Source organism: Panthera uncia, chromosome F2 (assembly GCF_023721935.1).
Source record: "Panthera uncia isolate 11264 chromosome F2, Puncia_PCG_1.0, whole genome shotgun sequence".
Lineage (NCBI taxonomy): Eukaryota > Metazoa > Chordata > Mammalia > Carnivora > Felidae > Panthera > Panthera uncia.
Genome location: NC_064812.1, coordinates 11095159 through 11121383, shown reverse-complemented (window position 1 = coordinate 11121383; position 26225 = coordinate 11095159). Strand labels below are relative to the sequence as shown.

Here is a 26225-nt window from a genome sequence, read left to right as displayed (position 1 = left end):
CAAAGCCATGCTTGATTTTTTTTTTCTCATACCCCAGATACAACCCACTGGCAAATCCTATTGTCCTTACCTTGAAAATGTAACCAAAATCTGACAACTCACTACCCCCATGGCTATCAATCTTATCTGACATCATTTCTTGCCTTGATCACTGCAGAACCTCCCTATGAAAGTCTCTTTATTGCAGCTCTTTCTTGCTCACCTACAGTCCCCTATCAATACAGCATCCAGTGTGGTTCTGTAAAATTGTGCATCACATCCTGCGATGCTTACGGCAGACATAAGCACTTACCGCAGATATCCAGACTCCCTACCCCTGCAGGCTCTGGAAGGCAGTCCTGCACGTCTCTACACCCTTGAAGGAAGCAAGCACGGAACATGACACATGCTGACCAAGGAAGTGTGAGTGGAGGCGAGGTGCCCGACTTCCACGTGCACACGTTTCAGATGCCTCTACTCAGGTCCCCGCTTCTCGCTTCCTTTGTGGTAGAGGACAGGGAGGCACAGATTTGTACGGAGCCCCATAAGAGACGCCTAACAATTTACTGAATGAATAAATGAACGGTGAGTATCTGACAAAATCATGTCTAGCAAAATCATACCTCTAAAGGCTTAATTAAATACCTCCTTATAGAGCCTTCCCTTAGTTGGCAATATCCTCCCTTGCCAGTAACTCTCTGTGCCTCTTTTGCAGTATTTTCCACCATATCACATCATATTTGTGTAAGTACAGACCTTCCCTTGCCATACGACTGTGAGAGGCAGGGATTAGCTCTGGCTCATCTCTGCGTCCCCACCCAACAAATACCACCGTGGTTGTCATTTTTCGGTGAGCTGAGCTTAAGAAGCTAGGGCTCAGTAAATATCCATTGACTTGGATTTGTTGATTTTCTTTTCAGGAATTTAAGAAGCATTCCCTTCTTAAAATCTCCTGGATCGTTCAATAACGGAGATGAAAATCCAAAGCATCTCACTCTCAAATACACTCTCAGTAACTGTGCGGGAGCACTGGGCACTCATGAAACCAAACAGAGGTCTGAACTGGGGAATGTCCCAAGAAGGAAGTCTCAATACACAAAAGGAAACAAGTGTCACAGCAGTCCAGTGAAATGAAATGAGGCCCCAGCAGCCTTCCAATCATCACATCAAAAATTCATGATGCCTACAGTGGATGTCAGCATTTTAGGCCGAGATATTAAAAAAGATAAAATGCAGCTCTGGTTATTGCCCAAGTAATGGAGGGAAGTGGCTCAGGAAAACACAAAAGAAAGGCCACATCAGCTCGACAGACAGGATGCACATGTTTGATCCCCTCATAAACTGGAGTTACCCCTGATTCCTTCTGTCTAAAGCTAAAGAGCCTACCTCGCCCCTGAGAATCCCACCACACCTGACAACCCTCTTCTGCTTTTGGAGGCCAGCAAAAACAAGAAACAAACAACAAACAAACAAAAAAAGCATTCAGCAGCCTGTTAATTTCAACTGCTTTCAAAGGAAGTGTTTCTGGTAAAACAGAAGTATATAGGATTTTTGTTTGTTTGCTTGGAATTACGAAATATTTCAAATGACATATATCACAACCTTCAGATGAAGAGAATACTCACGGACCCGCCAGCCAGTTTAAGAAATAAAGTATTCCAGAACGTTTCCTCTCTCCCCCAATCCCGATCTCTTCCCTCCCTCCCCAGACACAGCCACTCTCTTCAGTTTGGAACCGCATGCAGAGCTTAGAAAGAATTAGGAGAAGCTCTTAGTCTCTCAGAGATGATGGACTCATCAAACAACAAGACAGACTTGGGCTAAGGCAGATGGGGCTCAGGAAGGGAGCACTGGCATTTGTTGAGAACCTTCTCTTACCCAAATGCTTTTTACAAGACCATATTTAACCCTCACCAGAACCCTGTAAGGGAAGAAGGAGGCTTTATCGGGAAGATGGAACATCAAAAATGACGCGAGAGAGGCAAAAGGTGAGACTCGATGAGTAAGTCCAGGCTAGGGCATGGGTCCTGTGTGCTTTGTTAATTCCACTAATGAACCACCATATAGTCAATACCTATACTTATGTGCATAAGTATATGTATGGTAATCCTACATCTGTATATATGTGTGAAATTTCCTACTGTAGATACATTTTAAAAATCACAGTCTATGGGGTGCCTGGGTGGTTCAGTCGATTAGCATCTGACTCTTGATTTCAGCTCAGGTCATGATCTCATAGTTCGTGGGTTTGAGCCCTGTGTCGGGCTCTGCGCTGACAGCACAGAGCCTGCTTGGGAGTCTCTCTCCCTCTCTCTTTGACCCTCCCCCACTCTCAAAATACATAAACATTAAAAAAAAAATCACAACTTAGTAAGGTACATCTGGGGATAATACTAATAATCTTGTGGGTAGAAATAATGGCAATTAACTGTTAGGTGCTTAAAACAGTACCTGGCATGTAGCCAGTATAAGAATATATATCTCACACACACACACACAAAAAAAAAAGAATATATATCTCACATGCTTTTTTTTCCCCCCAAATCTGTGACAACTCACTAGCAATATTATATAAACACATGCATCCCTTTGTACAAAACTAAGGGTTTACCAAGCAGGTTTTCAGCAGAGGGAGAGGGTAGAGAGACAGGGGGTTCTGGTGGAGGAGAGAACAACGGCAGAGGCAGAGGGCAGGTTCTATTACAGAGTATAGCAAGCAGAGAAACAAATGGTAAATTCGGGGGTGTAGGGAAGAAGAGAGAAATACAGGGCTTTGGGGGGGAGGGGGAGGGACTGTCACAGACACAGGTGTGACTGAATGGGAGGGCTGATGAGACAGAAAATGGCCTGACCAGGACCTTTCAGAAAGCAGGGTAAACTACGTTAAGTGCCAGCAGACTCTCGGGAAGCTGGTAAAGTGAGTGCTGGCGAAAGGAAGTGAGGATGGAGACCAAATAAAAGAAAAGAACAAGGAAAGAGAGAAATTCAATCCAGCCGTGATGGAGAGATTCATGCTTTTCAAATATCTACAGGGGATTTCTGGTATTCATGGTATTGTCACAGAATGTAAGATAATTCTAAGAGCCAGGTGACTCCCTTCAGTTCTGGAAAAAGAAGAAAATAAAATAATTTTACCAGCTGAACCAGAGAGGGCCACTTAGTCAAGATTTCAACTGCTGGCACTTCTTTGGGGAGATGACTAACATATACAGATCACCTACTATGTTCCATGCAGCTCGAAAGGGCCTTTACATGCATTCTGACATGTAAGCCCACAGTAGTACCTAAGTAGTGATTTACTATTCTAGTAATAACACAGATAACAGTAGTGTGTTGAGTATTTAGCATATGCCTGTCATCGCACTAAGCACTTCATGCACGTTACTTAATTCACTTGAATCAACGTATTAACAAGACTGGAAGAGAAGTATCGTTATCATCCTCACTTTTGAGATGCAAAAACGTGCCCATGGTCATACAGCTGATAAACAAGGGAGTTTATCTTAGGATTTTTTGATCTCAGAGCGGAGACTCTCCCCCATATCCTCAAGTGAGACAGATCTACGATCAAATTCCAGGTCTGTCACCAACCCTGTGTGGTGTTCTGGTCGAGTAACTCACCTTCCTAAGTCTCATCTTCTCAGCTCTAAAATGGGGGTAATAATGGTATTTGCCTCACAGAGGTATTATGGAGAGTGAGTTACTGCATGCCAAGTGCATGGTACATGATAAGGTCGATAAATGTTTATGGCGAGGATAGCAATGATGGAGGACGGCACCAGGCTGCTCCTCGGAGTTCAGTGCAGTGGCGTCCATCTTTCGTCCTCTGGCCAGGGGGACAGAGGCTCCAAGTATACTCTGAAGTCCGTGACAGCTCTCAGAGTGTATGTTCCTGGGGCTGGCAGTTACAAGTGCCTTGAGAATACATTAAAATTCAATAGTCTCTTTTTTTTAAATATTTTTAAATGTTTATTTATTTTTGAGAGAGAGAGAGAGAGAGAGAGAGAGAGAGAGAGAGGGCTGCAGAGGGGCAGAGAGAGACGGAGACACAGAATCGGAAGCAGGCTCCAGGCTCTGAGCTGTCGGCACAGAGCCTAATAGGTTCGAACTCATAAACCATGAGATCATGACCTGAGAGCTGAAGTCGGATGCTTAGCCGACTGAGCCACCCAGGCGCCCCCAAATTCAATATTCCTTTGAAATGTCATGTACATTTCTCCAATGAGGCCGTCCTCAAAATTTTCAGAACCACAGCAATTATTAAACAGGCCTTTCTCTAAGGGATGTTTGCCTTACCAAACTGGGAAACTCACAAAACTTCCCAACTGGCCTGTCAACCCAGCCTTTGATGCTCTGTTGCTGTAACTATAGCTGCAGCTTATAAGCACCAACCGTGTGGCGAGATCCAGAACGGGGAATATCCTAAAACTTCTTCAAGGCAGTGTTTTATAGATAAGACAGTGAAACTCACTGGGGAATCCACATTGGAACCTAGCCTCATCCGATTCCAAACCCACCCTTTTCCACTGACAAACTCAGGAAAGACAGTCAAGGCTGCCATGATGAGTGCTACAAATATCTATTTGGAATCTAATACATGAAAGGCTTAATGATAAACACCAAGAAAAACAGGGTGAGTAAGACAGACCTCCTGTCCTGTAATAATGACAAAGATGCAATAAATGTAACAATGACTGATTATAATCGTTAATAATTATTAATTACAATTATAATTAATTGTGGTTAAATTTTTGATCACTTAATGGGCCAGGAGCTGTGCTTTTGTCCTGCATTACTTCACTCAATGCTCACAATGACATGCCCTTATTATCCCCATTTTCCAGATGCAGAGACTGGTTCAGAGTTAAACAGGTTGCCCAAGGTCACCCAGCTGCATGGTGATGACAGGCACGGACTGCAGAGCCTGTGTTCTTACCCATTATGCTTGGCTAAGTGCTGGAACTCCAGACGTCTGCTATTTTTGAGCCAGATGTCAAGTGACTGACTGAGGGATCTGAAAATCTAGGTCCTTAGCTCCAGGCTCGACCAGGTGACCCTGGTCAGGTGACTAAGGCTCTCAGGGGCCTTTATTTCACCTATAAAACAGGTCTGATAGGGGCGCCTGGGGGGCTCAGTAGGTTCAGCATCCAACTCTTGATTTTGGCTCAGGTCACGATCTCACGATTTGTGGGTTCAAGCCCCGCGTTGTACTCTAAACCATGTCAGCACAGAGCCTGCTTGGAAGTCTCTCTCCCTCTTTCTCTGTTCCTACCCTGTGTGCTCTTTTCTCTCTCTCAAAATAAATAAGTAAACTTGAAACAGGTCTGATAATACCTATACCCAGCATACTCCTTGAGGTTGAATGCTAAGAGGTAAAGATGTCATAATTAATGTGAAAGCTCTTTGGGGAAAACTGCAGCAACAGCAGTGAACATTATAAAACCACGAAGGATTATTTCTATTTAATGAGTAAAGGCCTTGAAAGCATTCATAATAGATCCATCCTCAAAAGCTCCCCCAACCTTGACCAAGCACAGCCTAATGTTTACCGAGGCATCATCTGACGGAGGGACAGAGGCATAAGCGGTTTGTGTCTCCCTGGGTTTGAATCTCCCTCTGTCCAGGCTGGCCCATCCGTGACCTTGGAAAAGGTACTTTTCTGGGTCTCGGCTTTCATACGTGAAATGTGACAGATGTAGAATCTATAAAGTACATGGCAAGCCTCTAAAAATATCTTTACTTTTATTGCTTTCATTCACCCTGAGACCGAAGGCTGAAGCTCTGATGTTAATGGAGAATTGGGTACAATCTAAATATCGTGGTATTTTTTGGAGGGTCCACGATACACAAGACAACTGTGGACCAAACCCTAGGTCTTCCATTTACCAGCTGTGGATCTAAGACAATCTATATAATCATCTTAGACTGTGCTTCCTTAACCACAGTAATACCTCGATGGGATCGTGACGCGGACAGGACGGGAAACGCCTCCAGGGCGTCTCCTCCGGGGTCTGGCCTACGGTGGGTCTTTAAGATGTGGGAGGAACCATCCCTGGCCCCAGACTGAGTCTCCCTTCCTTAACTTCGCACACTCTCCTTCTTGAGAGCCTCGCTTCTCTTCCTGTGTCTCTATGAAGTTATCTTCTTTGCCGCGGGTCCAGTGCCACTGTGTTTATCACCTCATCTTCGAGAGCTCAGAGGTATCTGGAGCACAGCTCGGGTGCAGGCATCACTGCACTGCAGCCACGCAGCCCAGCCGAAGTTCCCCAGTGCACCTCACAGTTCTGGGCCTCAACCTGCCTCTTGCGAGATCAAACGTAAGTGTAACCTCCCAGGCGAGCCTGTCATTCACTCCCTCCTCAGCCTCCTGCGACGTCCCAGCTGCCAGCTTTACCTGGTCTGCAGTTGTTCACCCAGTCCCCAGCCCTCGACCTGCTTGGTAAAATGCTCAGCGTATGTAGTGAAGTCTCCCGGAGCAAGTCTTTTCTCCTTCCTTCGGAAAATACTTAGTATTGGCCACGTGCCAGGCATATAAACTACAATGAGCTATAACTGTAATAATAAAGCCATGTCATAAATTATAGTGCTGGCCGAGAGGGGGAAGTGATAAATTCTTTTACACCATCCTATACATACTCTGTAGCACTAATCACCCTTTAAAAGTTTTAATTCCATTTGTTTTTAAAATTACAAAAATAATTCATACACTTCTACAGAGATACATAAAGATACAAATGATCATTTCCTTTCCCCTTCTCCAATCCCATCTCCTTGAAATAAGCAGAGTTAATAATGTGGTATGTTAATAATCTCAGCAAAGCTTTCTCTATGCTTAAAAAATACACAAACACACATACAATAGGGGGTCTTCTCCCTTTTTCTCATTTTTAAAAAACCAAATGGCATATTAAAATCAAGACTACACGGCTTACTTTTTTCCTACTGAATAAGGATCAAGAAACCGAATACAATTAAATCTAATTAATCATTTTAACGTGATTATATTCCTTAATAAACACTACTATGATTTGGAGAACTATCCCCCTGAGGGACTTCCAGTGTTTGCTGCTGAAAAACCAATGCTGCCATAAATATTCTTATCCACAAGTTCTTACATGCTGTCACTTTAAAAGATGCAGTCACAAAAGCAGAACTGTTGGGGAATGGGGTGCACATTTCAAATTTTAAATAACACTACTATGTTTCTCCAGAGGCTGGTGGTAACAATGCACAGACCCAACAGCCGTACAAATGTGAGAGGGATTTCTCTAGAACTTCACTAGAGCACAGATGTTGCTGTACTTTTTTAATTCATACCACAGGGATGTGAGAAAGTGGGTGACAGTAAGCCCGAGTATCTTTTTGTATTTTATTGTCCATTCACATTTCCTTTTCTGCTTGTTGTTTTCCACAGCTTGCCTTCTCCCTAGCAGTCTGTGAGAAGATTTTTTGCCTAAGGGACGGCAATCTTTTGTAATATGTGTTGCTGGAATTCCCTCCCATTTGTCTCCTCATTTGGTTTACGGTGTCCTTTGCCGCACAGAACTTTTTACATTTCATGTCATCAAACATACCAATCTTTACCCAGAAATCTTTTGAGTTTCCTATCTTATATTCCCAAACCTCCTAATAGTTTGTATTAAAAAAACAACACCACATTGAAAGCTTGAATTCAATCCAATGTATCTGTTCACGTAGGGTGAAGAACAGTCCTAGCGTTAAAGTTCCTAAGCCTTCTAATATTTGGTTTAGTTTTATTCTCTTTTGAATACTTAAATACTTAACCCATCATCGATGGTTTTTATTTTCTTTCCTCTGTACGAAAATATATTGCTTATTTAACACAGCCTCTCATAGGCACCCACGCTGTATCTGATAAATAAGTGAACACACGGACAAAACTTGGATGTAGCCACTGAGTTCCCAAGCGATGACAACTGCCTAACTCCCTGAAGAATGAACAGCTGATTAACTGGTACACCCGGGGAAACAGGCACAGCATACCATCAAGGCACCTTAAAGTACCCGGGGGTAAAGAAGCTGGTGTCTGCTTGAGTGGGCAGAGATACGGAGACCACCAAGGGGCCCCCAGTCTCTCCAGAGCTCACCGTCTAGGCAGGTTAAAGTTTTAAAAGCACTGCCCTCCACTCCTGTTCAGTGTCAGCGTGGGGCCCGGCTCTTTTTGTCACGCTGATCCATACAACCAGTTACCATTCAACCTGTGACCCTGAAAACAACCTGTTTTGTTTTTAAGTTTATTTATTTTTGAGAGAGAGAAGGACCATGCATGTGAGCAGGGGAGGAGTGGAGGGGGGGGGGGGGGGAGAGAGAGAGAGAGAGAGAGAGAGAGAACCCCAAGCAGGCTCTCTGCTGTTAGCGCAGAGCCCAATGCAGGCCTCGAACCCACGAACCATGAGATCATGACCTGAGTCGAAATCAAGAGTCAGATGCTTAATGGACTGAGCCTCCCAGGTGCCCCATGAAAACCTGTTTTAATTTTACAGACACTATATTGGTGGGGGGTGAGGGAGTTTGGGCTCAGAGTCCAAAGTCTGTATTGCCTTAGATACAACCTCCACTATTTAGACACATTTAAATTGATTATGAACAAGTTATTTCACTTCCCTGGGCCTCAGTTTCCTCATCTGTTCCCACCACCACTCACTAAGGTTAAGGTCCAAGGCAACATGGTTAAAGGCAGAACGGTTTGCATGCATTTTTTTTTTTAATTGCCTTTCTCCTTGCCACTTGGGATGACTCATTCCTCTGATTTTTCAAGGTCATTTTGAATTTGGATTTGTTCTTTCAAAATTCTAGCCAAGCCTCTACAAGAATCTGCTCCAGCCCCAAGGGTGTTATCTGGAAACTTAGCATGCAGACTCCCATTTCCGCAGCAACTGACAAATCCATTAACTAACAGAGCCCCAAGACAAGATGCCTGCAGAGTTCCACAAGGCTATTACTCGGCATTTAAACGGCATTTGAGCATCAGAAGCAGCAATGCCCTCTCTTCTGGCTCCATCACGTTGGCCTCCTAACTGCCAGATAAAATCCACATCACGCTTGGATTTGCTGTCGGCTCTTCTGGGTAATGTTCATGCTTTGAGATCTGCCCCCTAAGAAAAGCTAGGAAGGAGACAAGTATTCCTCTTCTATTCCAGCCTTCTAGTCAACTGCCCACCCTCCGAGGGAGCCAAGCTTTCTTATAAACAGGTGTAATGTACAAATATGGCCCCACATGTTACTATTAATTCACAAACTTTCATTAAGCACCTACAGTGGGATACAAAGGTTATGTAGGTTATTCGGTTTGCAGCCTTAGTCCTTCTGAGCTTCAGCTTCTTGGTTTAAAAATTATGTGTAAAATGACTAGAGATAAACCAAAGCCTCACTGGGATCTTGTCCTGGTAGATGAAGTAGGCTAGGATAGGACCTGGCTGGGCAGCTGCTCTTTAAACTGGTAGTCTCCAGACGATTTGTGACCATCTATACTTTTCATGAAAAATTTTATTATTTTATTTTAACCTACATTTATTTATTTATTTATTTATTTATTTATTTATTTATTTATGAAAGACAGTGTGTGGGGTCGGGGGGGGGGGATGGGCAGAGAGAGAGGGGGACACAGAATCCCAAGCAGGCTCCAGGCTCTGAGCTGTCAGCACAGAGCCCGATGAGGGGCTAGAACCCATGAACTGTGAGATCATGACCTGAGCCGAAGTCGGATCACTAAGTGAGCCACCCAGGTGCCCCATGGTAAAACATTTTAAAACCTAAATTTCTAATATTTATTTACTTAACCATTTCCTTATGTGTTAATACAGTGTATGTTAGATGCATATTCTACATACAATGTTACTACTTATAACCATCAATGGTTCTGGTCTCAATTCCACGGCTTGCAAAAACCCCTAAAATTGACTGAAAAATTCAGAGAAGGTCTGTTGTTCTCATATTATAAAGGGATTGATGACCCCAGAATGTTAAGGATCACAGAGGAAAGTCAGCTGAATCTAAAACCTTCTTGCCCTCAACAGGTGCAGAGTCCAATGAGTCTGAGGGAGAACAACAGCACGTGTACAAAAGAGATCAAACGTGCAAGCTGGCCTGTTTGGTTTTGGGTGGAGGATGGCATTCTTTTTTGGACCCCGTGACCCCCCCCCCCCATAGGGTATACATGGTGTCTTTTAGGTTGTGAAAGAACCTTCGTGTCCTTTCATCACCACTATTTCATCAATAGACAAGGTAGGTATCACCTCGGCTTCACAGAGAAGAAAACTGAGGTCTTCAGAAATGGACGGACTTGCTAAGAACTACTCGGCTACTTATAGCCAGAACAGAGATCACACACCAGCGTTCAGGTCTGCGAGCCAATGCTCTTCCAGAAGGGATCCCCCCACTCCTCACTGTGCAGGCGGCACAGAACACCCCCAAGCGCTACAGCAATACACGTCTCTCCACCCCAGGGCTCCTGGAAAAGGCATCACCCAGAGCGTGGACAAGGAAGATGACAAGGGCCACGCAGCACACAAATGTGCCAGGTGCCACTTAAGTGTGCTGTCTGTGGTTCAGAATACACATGCGCACACACACACACAAGTTTAAAAAAGAAATACGGCTGATTAGTATTTTCTTCTTTTCTCTCAATTTTCCTTTGCAAATATGTTAATATATATTATACTTTTCCAATGAGAAAAACAAACAGAAAATGCCATTAACAACAACAACAACAACCAGCCCCAGGTTTTCCAGAATGCACTGGAAACCCCCTGCGATTCCCCATAAAGAAAAAGTGTGACGTTTGATCAATTATCAGGGACATGGAAGATCGGAGAATATCCTGTTGTCTGCATGCAGGTGACAAACTGGCCGTGCAAAGTCATCCTTCATCAACCCCCAATCACTCCGTCTTACGGCACTGATTATTTATGAAAAACACTTCAGAATCGATAGCAACTTGCTTGATTTCCATACCTAAGCAGGCGTCAGAAAAATCGATAAGTAGTTATCTTCCTGGCTAAAGACTCGGCTGGAGAGTCCCTCCCGTCCTAGACAGAGACACTTTAAAATTCATGTGCATGTCCAAACCACAAATGGAATTCAACACATGCATGACTGCTTTGTAGAGTTTATCACGGAGCATGGCTGCCTGAAGCAGGGGCCTCCTGTGAAGAGCTGAGGTGGGTTTGCCTCACAGGATACTCCACGTGGCCAGGGAAGCCTGTGCGAGAGAGGCAGAATGGAAGCGACCCTAGCAGGAATACCATACACAGAAATAAAACCAGAGACCCTGGCATTCCTCCAGACTCTTGCTATAGTTTAATTGCAACATCATTATACAGGAAAACATAACCCTCGTTTGACGAGGCATAAACCATCCAAGAGTGTGGTCAAAATGCAACTTGGAATAAGAGGCAGCAAGATCTGGAGTGACCACAGAATCTTGGCCGTAATCGTCAAGGAGGGTCAGCTCAAGGCAGAAAGGTGGTCCGTAAAGAAAACTCGGCAGTCACTAAGCTGAATCTTTATGCGAACGGTAAAAAGGATTAGCTGACAAGGACTGAAAATCACAGTAGGACACATCTGTGCCTTTAATTTAGGAACTCCTCAACTTAGTCGATTTGGAAGAATGAGAGAGAGAGAGAGCAAAAACCATGTAAACAGCACTGGGCACCCCCCCCCCCGGCCCCCCCCCCCCCCAGTCAATGACGAGTATGTGTCTGTGGGCAGGAGGGACAGTGTTCGCAGGGGGAGCCTCTCCCTGAGCTGTGGGTGACGGGCTCAAAGGCTGTGTGTGGAGGGTGAGTGTGTGCGTTTTCAATACCACACTCCTAAAGGAATGCCAATCTTTGTAAAAACACCGAGGTAGAATTTTAAGTGTACTTTATTGGCCATATAAGGATTTTCAAGGGTTATTCTGACTCCATGGGTTACTTCCCTTACATGCAGACTTTAAGACCGAACTTCAGAGTGAGACTACGAGGTGAACACACTGAGTTTACAATAAACTGGAAGTCCAAGAGTACAGACGATCACTGCTTATCCTAGCATTTAATCACCTACTTGCCTCTCCTGTGCTTCGTAAATAGTTTTGACTGAATAAACAGAGCGCCTATTTTCTGTGTTTAGGTATCTGTGATCCACGAACCCGAGCTGAAGACATACCTCTCTCTAAGTCACTTTCACACACTGCTGCATATTGTTGAGTCCAACTATGCCAAAACACCTCTCTGTGAGTCAAGTGTTCTGTCAATCCCTGAATGTTGTATGTTCAATCAATGCTTAATAAATGAATTACTCATACATTATTTTTTATAAAGATCTATCTGCATCGGCAGTTGATAATTTGATGGAATAACTTGTACCAGACTAATGCTCCTGCCTATAACAATTATGAATGATGGACAAAATACAAAAACAACCACTAGAAACCATTGGAAAGCACGCAAAAGCAGGAAGAAAAAGAAGGGATATTACCCTTTAAGGAAGAGAACCATGCCAGAGAAGACCATATTTAACTGGCTTTTCTCCTAAAGGCAGACTTTAGTCCATGTTGGGCAAGGAGAACTGAACTCAAGTACAAAGTAGCATTTTACTCAGCTGAGGTGTCAGAGGTCAGAGTTTGAGATTGCTTCAGCAGCTGGCAATTGAGGGGGAAAATCCAAGAAAAGAAGAAGTCACAGAAAGGGAAGCCCTCAAATTCAACCCCCGGTTGCCCAGAACTACAAATGCTTCGAAAAGCCTAGCAGAAAACAGTATCTAAAGAGTTAAGCAGATTCTAGCAACTTCCCATTGCTAAGGAAAGAGTTTGGAATTCAAATCCCACAAAGTTAGCCAGGGCTTAGAAAACACTATGGGCTGAAAGCCTGGTTGGACGGTGCCATGAGAGTATGGGCCATGTTGCAGGATATATCCTGGGACTATAAGCAAAACTAAGATAAACTTACCATAAGATCAAGGTGATGGTCATCACCAGAAATCTAATCAGGTACTAGAATAAAACACCACACATTTCATAGAAGATAAAAGAACCCAGAGTCTCTACATCATACAATTCAAATGTCTAGCATGCAAACAGAAATTATTAGACACACAAGGAAACAGAAAAATGTAGCAAAACACCGAGAGAGAGAGAGAGAGGAAAAAGAAAAAAAAAAACAGTCAAAAGAAATGGAACCACAGACAAGTTAGATGTTGGATTTAGTACACAAGTTCAAAATAAATATTACAAGTAAGGTCAAGAATCTATAGGAAAAGATGGATAAATGGGTGAAGAGATAACAGAACTCTAGGAAAGACAGAAATTCTACAAAAAAAAAAAAAAAAAAAAAAAGCCACACAGAAATCCAAGAACTAGAAAAATATGGTATCTGAAATAAGAATTAACTGGATGAGACTAACAGCAGACTGACACTGCAGAAGAAATGAGCCATAAACTTGAAGCCAGGAAAGTAGAAATTATCTAAACCGAAGCACAAGGAATATAAAGATTGAAAATAAAATCTCAGTGACCTGTGGGAGAACATTAAGCGGTCTAACACAAAAGTAACTCGAGTCTAAGAAAGAAAGAGACAGAATATAAGAATAAATAATTTGAAACAATACTGGCTAAAAATTTTCCAGCATTGATTAAATTTTTGCAGCTGACTGTAATTGTAACTACCACAGATTAATATATTCTAGTATCATATTAAATATTTTTAATATGTTCTTTCCAACGTGTGCAACAAAGTAGCCATTATGGTCCCATTTTAGAAAGGAGGAAACTGAAGCTTGGCGGGGGAGGGAATGGGGGTAGAGCTAAGCAGCTTGGATACATCCATGCCGTGGTGGATGGAAGAGGACAGATTTTGTTTGGACTCCCCCTACTATTTCAGAGCCTCAAGCTGAGGAGGATGAAGTCGTCATCATGGTCACCATTGTCAGGGACCTGCATGACCTGTGTGATGCTTCAGAACCGTCCGATGAGGTTGAAAAACTATTTTTCCATTTCCAGAAATGAAGAAAAAACTGCTCGAAGTATTCTCTGACAAACCAGTCAGGGGCTGACTCAGCATCTGACCCCACATCCATGTGACCCATTCGAGAATAAGTCACTAAGGGGGTGCGGGAAGCAGTTTCGTCTATGGAAGAGAACACGCTGGTTTGCAGGCCTCCCTAGTCGTTCCTAAGTGATGCCAATTACAGAGGCCCTAGTAACGGCAGTGAGGGGCGGAGAAAGACTGTGGTGAGCCAGTGCCAGGTCCAGGTTGCATTTAAAGTGAAAGAAGCTGCTCCTCTTTTTGAGGGACCCATCTAGTACCTTCGTGCTCTAGGACGACCGCCTGTTTTACTGGCCTGTCCCCCTGCACAGGTGAGGCACTCCTGGGAGTCCTCACTGCCCCAGCCCACGGCGGCAGTCACTTACCAAAGACCTACGGTTCAAATCTCGTAGCTACTTACTAGCTGTGTAAATGATTTAAACCAGGTTTAAATGTAAACTTACTAGCTTTGTAAATGATTCAAACTAGGTGACTTCATCCCAAAGTGGGGATAATAACGTCTTGCATATAGGACAGGTGAGACAATTAAGAAACATCATAAATCTATATAATAAGGCATCTGGCAACAAACATCAGGTGTAATTTCTTAATTCTACAAAATTCGACTATTAAGGTAAGAATATGTTTTTATATTTATCTTTAACAGTATTTTTGTTATTCAGCTTGAGGCTTTAAAAAAATCTGAAGCACTCGTTGGGGAATGAACACTCCCAGTTTTTTGTTTTTTAATTTTTAACATTTTATTCATTTTTGAGATACAGAGACAGACAGAGTACAAGTGGGGGTGGGGTAGAGAGAGAGGGAGACACAGAATCTGAAGTGGGCTCCAGGCTCTGAGCTGTCAGCGCAGAGCCCGACACGGGGCTTGAACTCATGAACTGTGAGATCATGACCTGAGCTGAAGTCAGACGCTTAACTGACTGAACCACCCAGGGGCCCCGAGCACTCCCAGTTTTATTTAAAATGACTTAATTTCTCATGAAGAACGCTCCCATAAAATGAGCGTATATATCATAAAAAACGACCTCATTTTAAGAGCACTCCTTCCAGGACAGCAAAATGAAGGAAGTGTGTGCACCTGCCCTCCATGCCTCGTGCCCCCTGCCTCTGATTTCAAGTAACAGAATATTTCAGGCAACGGCTTGAATATGAAAATTGGACCTTCTTAAAGAGCCTGGAATTCTGAGATTATTCTGGAAAGAAACTTCAATTTTCTAAATGCAGTTTAAAAAATTTCTCCAGTTTTATCCCTACATACTTTGAGGAGTACTACTTTCCTGGATAAGTGTGCCTCCTTTAGGAAAAAGCTTCCTTCCTTGACCCTTTTGAAGGAACTAATTATTTCAATTTGTTTTCACTTTTTAAGGAGTAATAATGGACCCACACAAATACAAAATGCCTTGCAGGCCGGAAGTAATTTGTTCAGACTTGCCTTAAATCACTACCAAAAGGTATTTACAGTTTCAGTCTAAAGGCTTCTACTTCTGGGGGCTTAAAATTACCTCTTTACTAGCAAGTTTACTGTATACCTTTTGACATTTTATGATTCTGTACGTTTCTATTAAAATTCTAATCCATTTCATCTCTTAACTATTCCAGTTAGGAAACTTCTTCACACTGAAGAAACACTCCAGGATTAAAAATACCATTATATGACACAATGGTAAGACACCAAACTTAATTATCAATTCTAGATTCACTCTGCATTGTACCTTTGACAAAATGTTAGCTAAAAAAAGCTAAAATGAACTTGCTATCCACTTCCTATCCACTGATGAATTTAGCACTTTACCTTTAAAATCTTAGATTTCATCATATGCTTTGAGCAATTTCTTAAAATAGATAAATTAACAAAATGAAAATCTGGGGCGAACATCACACATTAATTTTGCGTTAGAAAACACAAATGTTCCTATAAAACTACTCACTACATAATTCTACACTGAAAAGGGAGAAAACTGCCTTTTTCCCCTCAAGTATGGAACTCTTTATGACAACGTAGCCATACGCTGGAAATAAGGCTTCCATATCATATGCTAGTAATTGAATTCCATACCACTGTCATTTTTTTATTTGCTAAAATTAAAGAATTTAAGAGTCTCAACTTTCAGACTAACAATGTTATATATTTCTAGGGGGCACAATGTGTTACTAATAAGCTAAAACGTATTCCAAATATATCTTGGCATGAATTTTAAGGAAGCCACTATTTAATAATAAAATCCACATTTGGATTTGTGAAAAAAAATTTATCATAGAAGAAGAACTAGGAGAAGGAATATTCTGGGGTCTTTACTTCCAAGGAAAAGTATACTCATGTGTAATAATACGTCTGATTGAAAAAGATGAACAAATTCAACCCAACAAAGTCACTGACGGAACGACAAGCCAGGCGCACCCATGCTTACTAGGAATCACAGCCTCCTTCCGTTTTTACGAAAGTACAGTATATTTCAGTTTGCTTTTTTAACAGCACTGATGAGCAGTGAGCTAGTCTTTCTCAAGAGACACACACCGACTTCCACTGAGCCTAGGATTTGCACGCCTAAACCCATGTTTGCAAGGGCAGAAGTCTCGTGAAGGCCAGTCCAACGTCGTGAAGGTCTACTGCCCTGACCCAGGGGCTTGTACCAAGATTGAGGCGACGTGTCAGCAGGCAGGTGAAGGCCTGCCCGGGGCCGGCAGAGTCACTCCAGTGGCCTCACAAGAGGGTGGCTGGCTTCCTCCAAGGCAAACGTGGAGCCGGTGGGGAGACCCAGACGGAAGCTAGCTCTTTTATGAACTGGCCTAGGGAATCACATGGTATCACTTCCATCACATTCTATTCATTAGAAAAGAGCTGTAAGTCTGGCACACGTACCAGGGAAGCGAATTAGGCTCTATCTTTGGAAGGAAAAACTGTCAAAAATTGCAACATTTTTTTTTAAGTTTATTCATTTAATATTTCTGAGAGGGTAAGAGAGAGAGAGTGTGTGTGTGCGCAGCAAGTGGGGGATGGGCAGAGAGAGAGGGAGGGAGACACAGAATCCGAAGCAGGCTCCAGGCTCCGAGCTGTTAGCACAGAGCCTGACGCGGGGCTCAAACCCACGAACTGCGAGATCATGACCCGAGCCGAAGTCGGACGCTTAACGGACTGAGCCACCCAGGTGCCCCTGCAACATATTTTAAAACCTCTACCGTTCAAGAAACTACTAGCTATTTTAAACATACATTAGGAGACAGAGAGGTGGGGGGCGGGGGGGACACACACACCAGGGCAAACTTTCTACATGACAATATTCTTCACAGATTAATAATGTCAACACTTCAAAACTTAGGAACAATACAGGAAAGTTAAATAGCTTGGAAAATTCTCCCCTGATCCAAGCAGTTCACAGAATTCAGGTTTTTTTTGTTTTGTTTTGTTTTTCTGAAATGTCCTCATACGAAGCAGGGACAGTAAGAGAAAGAGACAAATCCCCAAAGCCATTTTCAAACTAAAGGCTTTTGGGGAGATAACTTGTTTTTCCAATAAAATTTCTGTTTTTATTATACTGTGTTCCAATTAATACTGATAAAGGTTCTGCGTAAACATAATCACTACATTGTAAATTCAAGACCACCTCCAAGATATTCAGCATCTTCCACACAGTCTGGTGGGGGAGGTGGGGGTGGGGGTGGGGGTGGCTGGTCATCTCAAACCAGAAATACAGAAATGCTTTGTAAAACTTTAAAGAACATCAGATGGGTCTCATGTCACTTAAGCACTGTGAGAAAACAAGAAAATGATGAAAACACACTGGGAACCAGATCCCAGGGTTCAGCCTCTGTGGCTTCTTTGGATGAGGCCAAAAGCCCTTGGATGGGAATAGCCCGGATTCCACTGGGCATGTATCATGGAAAGATCTGCAACACCGCTGTTTTACTCATCTAGCTATTTTTTAAGAATTAAATGTCACAGCGCTGCCCACACAAGCTGACCAGAAACCCGAGTGTACTATGCTCGCTGGTGATGGTGGCAACCCTATCAGGTCCCAGCAGTCTGTGAGGTCTGAGTTTTTATCCCCACACGTTCGAGCCATGGGCATGATAACTGCTACCGCGGCCCCTCTCCAGGAACTACCGAAGTCACCCCAGGATTTACACTGCTGGGAGGTTCCATTTCATCGAGTCATTTGTGAACAGTCATGATTAAATACTTAACAGTCGTTCATGGCAAGCTTCTCAGGGACGTATCTAGCCAACCTGTAGCAATTCATTCCCCATGTGTTGAACCTCTAACCACATGTCAGGTAGAAGACAGGTACAGGGTGGCTGTACACAACAAAGCTGGAATCAGCTAGACCCTCGTTCCATTACTGTTAGGTGTGGCCCCTTGCAGAAGATAGTCTGGCTCTTGAAGCTTCAGCCTCACCACCTATAAAATGGGATCTAATGGGGATAATGGTAGGCCTACCTCAGAGGCTTGTTCAGCTTAGCTTCGTACGCATCAACCCCCTTGAATGTCACCTCCTCCGAGAGGTGTTCCCCTTAGCACCCTGTCAGACTATATCAGGTCCCTCTTTGTAAGCTTTCCAGTTTCTAAATTATAAGTACTTTCTGGTATCTCTCCCACTGAACTGTAAAATTCATGAAGGCAGAGATTCTGTCCGATTTGTCTAATATACTCACCCCCCAGAATGGTATCATGGAACAGGTGTTCAACAAATGTTTGTTGAACAAACGGTATTTGGTGACAAACACATAAAATATGAAGATAAAAGACACAGCACCAACCTTCCTCAGGCAATTCATGGGCCAGTGCAGAAGCTCTCCGTTTTAGCTGCACATCGTCTGGGAAGTGATTTTATTATGATCCCAATACCTGGGCCTTACTCTAGAACAGCTCTTGGTATGTAGACCCAAGGGACCCCTGTGTTTGTGTTTTAAGTGCTCTTTGGGTGATTCTAATGAAAAGTCAGGGTTGATGGGAATATAAGCTGGTGCAGCCACTCTGGAAAACAGTATGGAGGTTCCTCAAAAAACTAAAAATAGAACTACCCTATGACCCAGCAATTGCACTACTAGGCATTTATCCACGGGATATGGGTGTGCTGTTTCAAAGGGGCACATGCACCCCCATGTTTATAGCAGCACTATCGACAATAGCCAAAGTATGGAAAGAGCCCAAATGTCCATCGATGGATGAATGGGTAAAGAAGATGTGGTATATATATGTGTGTGTGTGTGTGCGTGTGTGTGTGTATACACACACATACATATGTACACATATATACATACATACAATGGAGTATTACTCGGCAATCAGAAAGAATGAAATCTTGTCATTTGTAACTACGTGGATGGAACTGGAGGGTATTATGCTCAGTGAAATTAGTCAGAGAAAGACAAAAATCATATGACTTCACTCATATGAGGACTTTAAGAGACAAAACAGATGAACATGAGGGAAGGGAAACAAAAATAATATAAACACAGGGAGAGGGACAAAACAGAAGAGACTCGTAAATATGGAGAATAAGCTGAGGGTTACTGGAGGGGTTGTGGGTGGGGGGATGGGCTAAATGGGGAAGGGGCACTAAGGAATCTACTCCCGAAATCATTGTTGCACTAGATGCTAACTAACTCGGATATAAATTAAAAAAAATAAAAAATAAAACAAGTTAAAAAAAAAAAGTCAGGGTTGACACTCACTAGTCCAATGCCAGAGAGACCGATCAACAGTTACAATACGATGGGGTGTACGTTCTCCTCCTGCTGCAAACCGATTTCCTTTGATGATGGAAATGTCCCGGGTCTGCCCTGTCCAATACCGTAGCTGTCAGTCACACTGTGGCTATTGAGCACTCAAAATGTGGCTACTGAGCCTGGAGGACCTGAATTTTAAATCTTATTTAATTTTAATGAACTTAAATTTAAAAAGCCATTATGTGACTAGAAGCTACTCTATTAGATGGTAGAGACATAAGGCAAAGTACGCAGGGGAACCCCTCCCCCAGCGAGGGGTAGGAGCGGTCACACTCAGAGCGCTGAGGTCCCCATTCAAAAGGCGAGAACAACCTCCTGGAGGAAGTGGCAGTCAGACCGCACATATTCCTTGAACTCTCTACCTTACACATATGCACGGACAGCCTCTCCCTCCCGCCATACCCAGGTCAGCTGTGACCAAGGAAGCCCTTTCAAGAACAAGATGAAGCACATCCCTACCAAGAAAAAGAGCCCTTGTGTGAGCTGCCGAAGGATGTGATTGTGGTCACCGTGGCACACAGAGGGAACGCGTCTTGAGCAAGGACACTGGGGAGAAAAGGAGTTACGTGGAGCCCCCAGCAGAGCAAATATGGTAGCAATGCTCCGCTGCAAATCGGAGTCTCTCTTCGGTGGCTCACAAGCTGAGAGCCTCAAGCATAAACCATAACATTACGGAGAACTGACACTTGGTTCCTGAGGCGGATACTGGCTCGTTAAGCTCTTTAGGAAATCGGGCGGGCCCGGTGCTATTTGCAGAAGACTGAATTAACCTGGAGAAGGAACCCATGCCACCGATCTGCCTGTCGTTTTCCCCCCGTGCGATGCACCTACCACGTGCAGGAAGTTTTTTGGTGGCTTTAAAGATTACCTCATTTTATCCATACAAGGCTCTGCAAATTAGATGATTGTTTTCTCATTTTATGGTGAGGCAATTTAAGATCCATGGAAGTTAAGTCATTTACTTAACAAGTAGTGACAGTTAGTGATCTACACTACCTGAGTTTCTTTCTCACAAAAACTGTATTTTATGAAATAGATATCCTAAGTCCCCATTTGTTTTTGGTTTTTCCACCACAAATCCGGATGATCACAATCAATGTTTCAATAAACCTACCTGTGTATCCATTTTCCATACACTTTCACTGATGCATAACATACCTGCATCCATGCAAAAAGTATGTAAGCCTTAAGTGTAGCATGTGAAGAATTATCAAAAAATGTACTGAGCTACGTAATCATCCCCAAATCAAGAAAGAGAACAATACCACCACCTCAGAAGCTCCCCATGGCCACCTCCTCGTTATTCCCCCTGTCCACCTCCCCCCAGAGGGCGAATATCTACAAAGGGGCTGCCACATTTTGGGGGTAAATCAGAATGAAGCTAAGGCAGAAGTTATATAATTTAGGCCAAGATTTAAAACATTTGAAACATTTAAACAGTTAAAACATCACTATATAACTAGACAACTCTCTATTTATCTGTCTTAATTAGAAGTTTGTGTCTTATTGGACATAAGGAAATTAGAGGGGTGTCAGGGAATCAGGATACAGAATGTGTTAACAATCAGGCCCAAGGGCTTTGAAGAAGACAAGAGACAATTAGATTTCCAGCTCGTTGAGACTACCGATTCCCAGCTCTGATGAGAGGAGGCCCATAAAGCATCTGACAGTCGAGTTTTTCCTTTTTCAATGTTCCTTTCTACTCCGTAATTTTATGACAATTAGGAGTATGACTATAAATAAAATATAAAATTTATATAAAATATGAATGTATGGCATTTACTGAACTTCCCCGAGGTGAAGATATTAGCTAATTAACTCCCTTCGACGACCCTGCAAAAATACCACAATCTCTGCTTTAAAGAGAAGATGGAGGTTCAAAACCGTGAAGTAACCAGCCTAAGGTCACACTGCTAGTGAGAGGCAGAGTGAGGGTGCAAACCTGCACCTGTCCGACTTCAAGGCCAAGAATAGACTCTGGTTGGCAGATCTGGTCAGGTCTCAGTTCAGCCTCGCCCCCTTCCCCGGCACTCACACCGATTTCCAGATGTTGTAGAGGTACGCTGCAGAAAGAACGATCTTCACGTGTTTAACAGAGACCCCTGAATTACGAACTGATCAGCTACACAAACAGATGCTGCCTATCTCACATGTCACCTGTGGCTAAATTACCTGTACACCTGCTAAGGTTTTAAATGTCCAGTGGGTCTAAAAACCCACTGCAACTAATGTTCTTTCATTGTTTTATTTTGGAAACAGTAACCGGTTTAGGTGGAGAAGAAACAGAGAAAAAAGGGAAAAATGGAACTTCTTCGACCTTATTTTTTCTTTTGTATTGTCTTCTATAAACGTAACATCTTACAGATAACAGAGAAAACTGCAAACGTTATATATAATTCATGCCGTCTGCTTTGGAAAGTACTTACCTTGACCGGAATTATATATTGCTTTGACAGACTTCTTCACTTTCTGTAAGGCTGTTCTATCTTGGTCTAGAGCCTAAAAGAGAAAAACGAGGGGAGAAGATGTTGGAAAATTTGGCAAATTAAAACTCACTCGTAATGACATCCATCTTGTGGAGTGCCACAGCGGTAGCAAGTGGACATATTTACGAACAGGGAACCATTTCAGAGACCGGCAGTACCCGTGATCTGAGGAGTTCTGTTTTGGGGATAAAAAGAGTCGTTCCACAAAGCTCAGTGTTGGGGAAAGCTGACAGCATGGGAGTCAGTCGGTTTTCACACTAAGCTCTGCACGGGAAAGAAACTACAAGCCACTTAAGATAGGGGAAGACTGGTTTTCACTGGAAGAAGGTGCAACCCGGGAAGGGACAAAGGCCTAAGACGTGAATGACACATATCCAAGAGAACTAAACACATTTTTATCACCTGATGGGAATTTCAGCCAGGAAGAAAACATTTCAAAGGGCGCAATGAGAGTGACCTGAGGATTCCTTTTAAACTTTTTTTTTTTTTTAATGTTTATTTTTGAGACAGAGAGAGAGAGAGAGAGAGAGAGTGCGCGCATGAGTGGTGGAAGGGCAGAGAGAGAAGGAGACACAGAATGTGAAGCAGGCTCCAGGCTCTGAGCTGTCAGCACAGAGCCTGATGTGGGCCTCAAACTCACGAACTGTGAGATCATGACCTGAGCCGAAGTCGCATGCTTAACCGACTGAGCCACACAGGTGCCCCTGAGGATTCCTTTTAAAATTAAAAAACTTATGATGTAAGGCCAGTTGTATTTTAAAATTCTGCTTGCTAAAAAAACACAGCATGGAAAATGCTACCATGATGCTGGTAATGCTTTTAAATGATTTCTTAGATGGTGTATAAACACATCTACATCATCTACTTGTGCTACAAGTTGCGGGGGTGGGGTGGTTCTAGGGGACTGACTGTTGATTTTTAATCCAGGGACTGGACACACAATTGTGCTCTGTTCGGGAAGACTGTGCACTTAGGACATGCATACTCTTCATAATGTGTATTTCAATTCAAAATCAAATTTAAAAAGGGTTGTATTCAATACAGAAATTTATATGGCACGCTGACCTAACTTCTTAAAACAACTTTAAACCTTCCTCTCTGCTTCCCTGAGGGTCAACGATCCAGAGACTGGGAGCCCCTGGGTGGTGTGTCAAAATCTGGAGGGCACGAGCAGTGACAGCAATAATAATGAACTTAGGCACATAAAATTTAAGACCATGAAATGTACGCTCACATCCATGACATCATCTAAACCTCAAAACCTCAGAGGAGAAAACCGAGGGCCACAGAGGGTAAACACTCCTACCCCTGAAAGTCGCACAAAGAGATGAAAAGGGTAAATGCAGTGGCAGCAGGTAGTAACACCCTTGTCCTGCAAGACGGCCTTTCCTGTCACTCTAAACCTGTGGCTCAAGTGGCGCTGCCCCTTCCGTTCAGCTCCAGTCCTCTGGACCCCGGTGGCCGGCAGGGTGGGTACCTGACCGGCGCTGGGCCCAGGCTCTCACAGGATTTCTGGGCTTGGGAAACAGGGACCTCAGTGGTTCTGTTCCTTGATCTGTGAGGAATCTGGACAGACGGATGGACCGATGACACACACAGAGCACCAGACACAGGAGCTGGAGAGGGTGCCGGTGGCATCAGAGTCCTGGCTTCCAGCTGCACCCAAGGCATAGGTCACTGCTAACCTTCCTGTAGACTGAGTATATTTTTGCCCCAAGCTGGTTGAAGCGGGGGTTCTACCACTTGCAACACAAGTCCTGAGTAACACAAGAACCCAAGTTTACTGAGCACTTGCTACGCCAGGTATGAACTTGGTATGGTGGACGTACCAAGTAGGTAAGATACATATGCTTCCATTATCTTCTCCCTTTGCACTGCATCTTTACAAAACCCCCGGAAAGGAGCATCCACGTTTTTAAGATAAGGAAATAGGCCTTCAATAAGTATTTGCAGAAAGGGAGGGAGAGGGAAAGATTAATTAAGTTGTCCAAAGTCACAGAGCCAGAAGGGGCTGGAGTCACATCTCACGCTAACGTCTACTGTATCTCAAACCTAATGAGATGCTGAGGTAAAACCCTGAGTTTTCAGACCCCGAGTCTGACCGCTACCCTCCACCACGCCCATTGCTTATGTTCCACCTCCACGCATTTGTCACAGCCATTTACCACCTGCACTTCTATTTAATATTTTTCTTTAAGCCCATTCACATCTTTTACATTGTCCAGAAGTGTAGTAAGTGGAAAATCAGGATCACTCACCGTTAACAGAAGATACCCTTTTTAAAGATCACTGTGACTCTCTCTATAAAATGCTCATTTGGGGGCTCAGTTGGCTCAGTTGGTTAAGTGTCCAACTTTTGGTTTTGGGTCAGGTCATGATCTCATGGTTTGTGAGTCTGAGTCCCACGCAGGGCTCTGTTCTGGTAGCATGGAGCCTTCTTGGGATTCTCTCCTTCTCCCTCTCTCTGCCCTTCCCCAGCTCTCTCTCTCTAAATAAATAAACTTAAAAAAGAAGATAAAATGCTCATCTGTTCTGTACCTGTGGCCATCTCCTGTAACACCATGATACTGCACTCCACACTTAAGGAAACAGTGTCTTACTAGACGGTTTCACAAGAGACAAAGTTTGAGTTATTTCACAGAGTTGAGGTTTGTACTGTAGAGAAAAGAGGAAAGAGAACTCACATTTTAATAAGTGCTTAGAGTGGCACAGAGGGTGCTGAGGCTGCCACGGACCGCCTCATGTCATTCTCACCAAAACCCCATGAAAGCAGTACTATTATCAAATTCGTTTTATAGATGAGGAACACAGAGGCTCAGAAAGTCTGACTCGCCCTGGGCGGTGGAGCGGGAGTCTGAGCTCGGGTCCTCACAACAGAACCTGACCTCCCAACAGCACCCAGCTCTGCGTTCCCGTGATGTCTGGGATGAACTGCATCTAAAAATAGAGCCTCCTTAAAAACTGAGAATAAATGAGGGTTGTTGGGGGGTGGGAGGGAGGGAAAGTGGGTGAGGGGCATCGAGGAGGGCACCTGTTGGGATGAGCACTGGGTGTTGTATGGAAACCAATTTGATAATAAATTTCGTATTAAATTTTTTTTTAAACAAAAATAAAATAAAATAAAATAAAATAAATTAAAAAATAAAATAAAAATAGAGCCTCATGTTAAGGGGGGTGGGAGTGGAACTACCTGCCAGTTTTCAGAGACAAATGAGTTAAGAAATTACAAGCTATTTCAGGATGTTAAGAGTCTTCCAGGGAAAGAAACTAATGCAAATAAGTACAAATAACCATGCATTTAAGACACAAAATCTAATGGGTTTATCTTCTGATGAACTGCTTTTGTGGGAAAAACATTTAAAAAATCATCCCAATAATAGCTGCCATTTTTTTTTTTTTTTTTTGTCTATATTCTTACTATCTTTTTTTTTTTCCCAGATGAAAAACCCTGGGGTTTTAGAGAAATAAACAGTTTGCCTGCCAAGTGGCACATTAAGTAAGAGAACCAGCCTAGGCTTTTTCAAGCACACCACCCATCCACGGCAGCACAAATGTGTGTCCATGCTCCCCCTGGATCTAACCATTTCCTAATTTGTTTTGAGAAAGGAACAAAAATCCTGCTTCTGGAAGAAAAGAACGTATCTGTTCAGCTTTGGGGAGTGATGACCGCAAAAAGATGGGTCTACTCAAAGAGGAATTAATGAGTGGGCTTTAATATCCTTCCACAGTTAGAGAGTTAATGAGCCCAAGTGAGCACACGCATATGGAAGATTCCAGTCTAACATTTTATAAGACCAACTATCTGCTTCCTTTTTATTTCCCCCTCCTCGGGAAAAGTCTCAGAATTTATGTTGAAGTTTTACCAACTCATCTATAAACTAACAGGGTTTAAAGTTCACGCACATACTTTTAAAGGTTATTAATAACATCCGCATTTGACAGCTACAGTCAGAGTTGAATCTGGGTTAACACTTCTCTTTTTACACCCTAG

General features: G+C 43.2%; 1 protein-coding gene across 9 annotated transcripts in view; it reads right to left on the bottom strand.

Moving 5' to 3' along the window:
• Positions 1 to 26225, bottom strand: part of ASAP1 (ArfGAP with SH3 domain, ankyrin repeat and PH domain 1) — a 313407-nt gene that overhangs the window by 127480 nt on the left and 159702 nt on the right. For all 9 annotated transcript variants that reach the window (XR_007458534.1, XM_049633464.1, XM_049633467.1 and 6 more), the window contains one exon: positions 22175 to 22247. Coding sequence is in view for 8 of the 9 variants with exons in the window: in XM_049633464.1 (XP_049489421.1) it covers positions 22175 to 22247 (73 nt within the window). In the remaining variant the exon portion in view is untranslated. The remainder of the gene's footprint in view (positions 1 to 22174; positions 22248 to 26225) is intronic.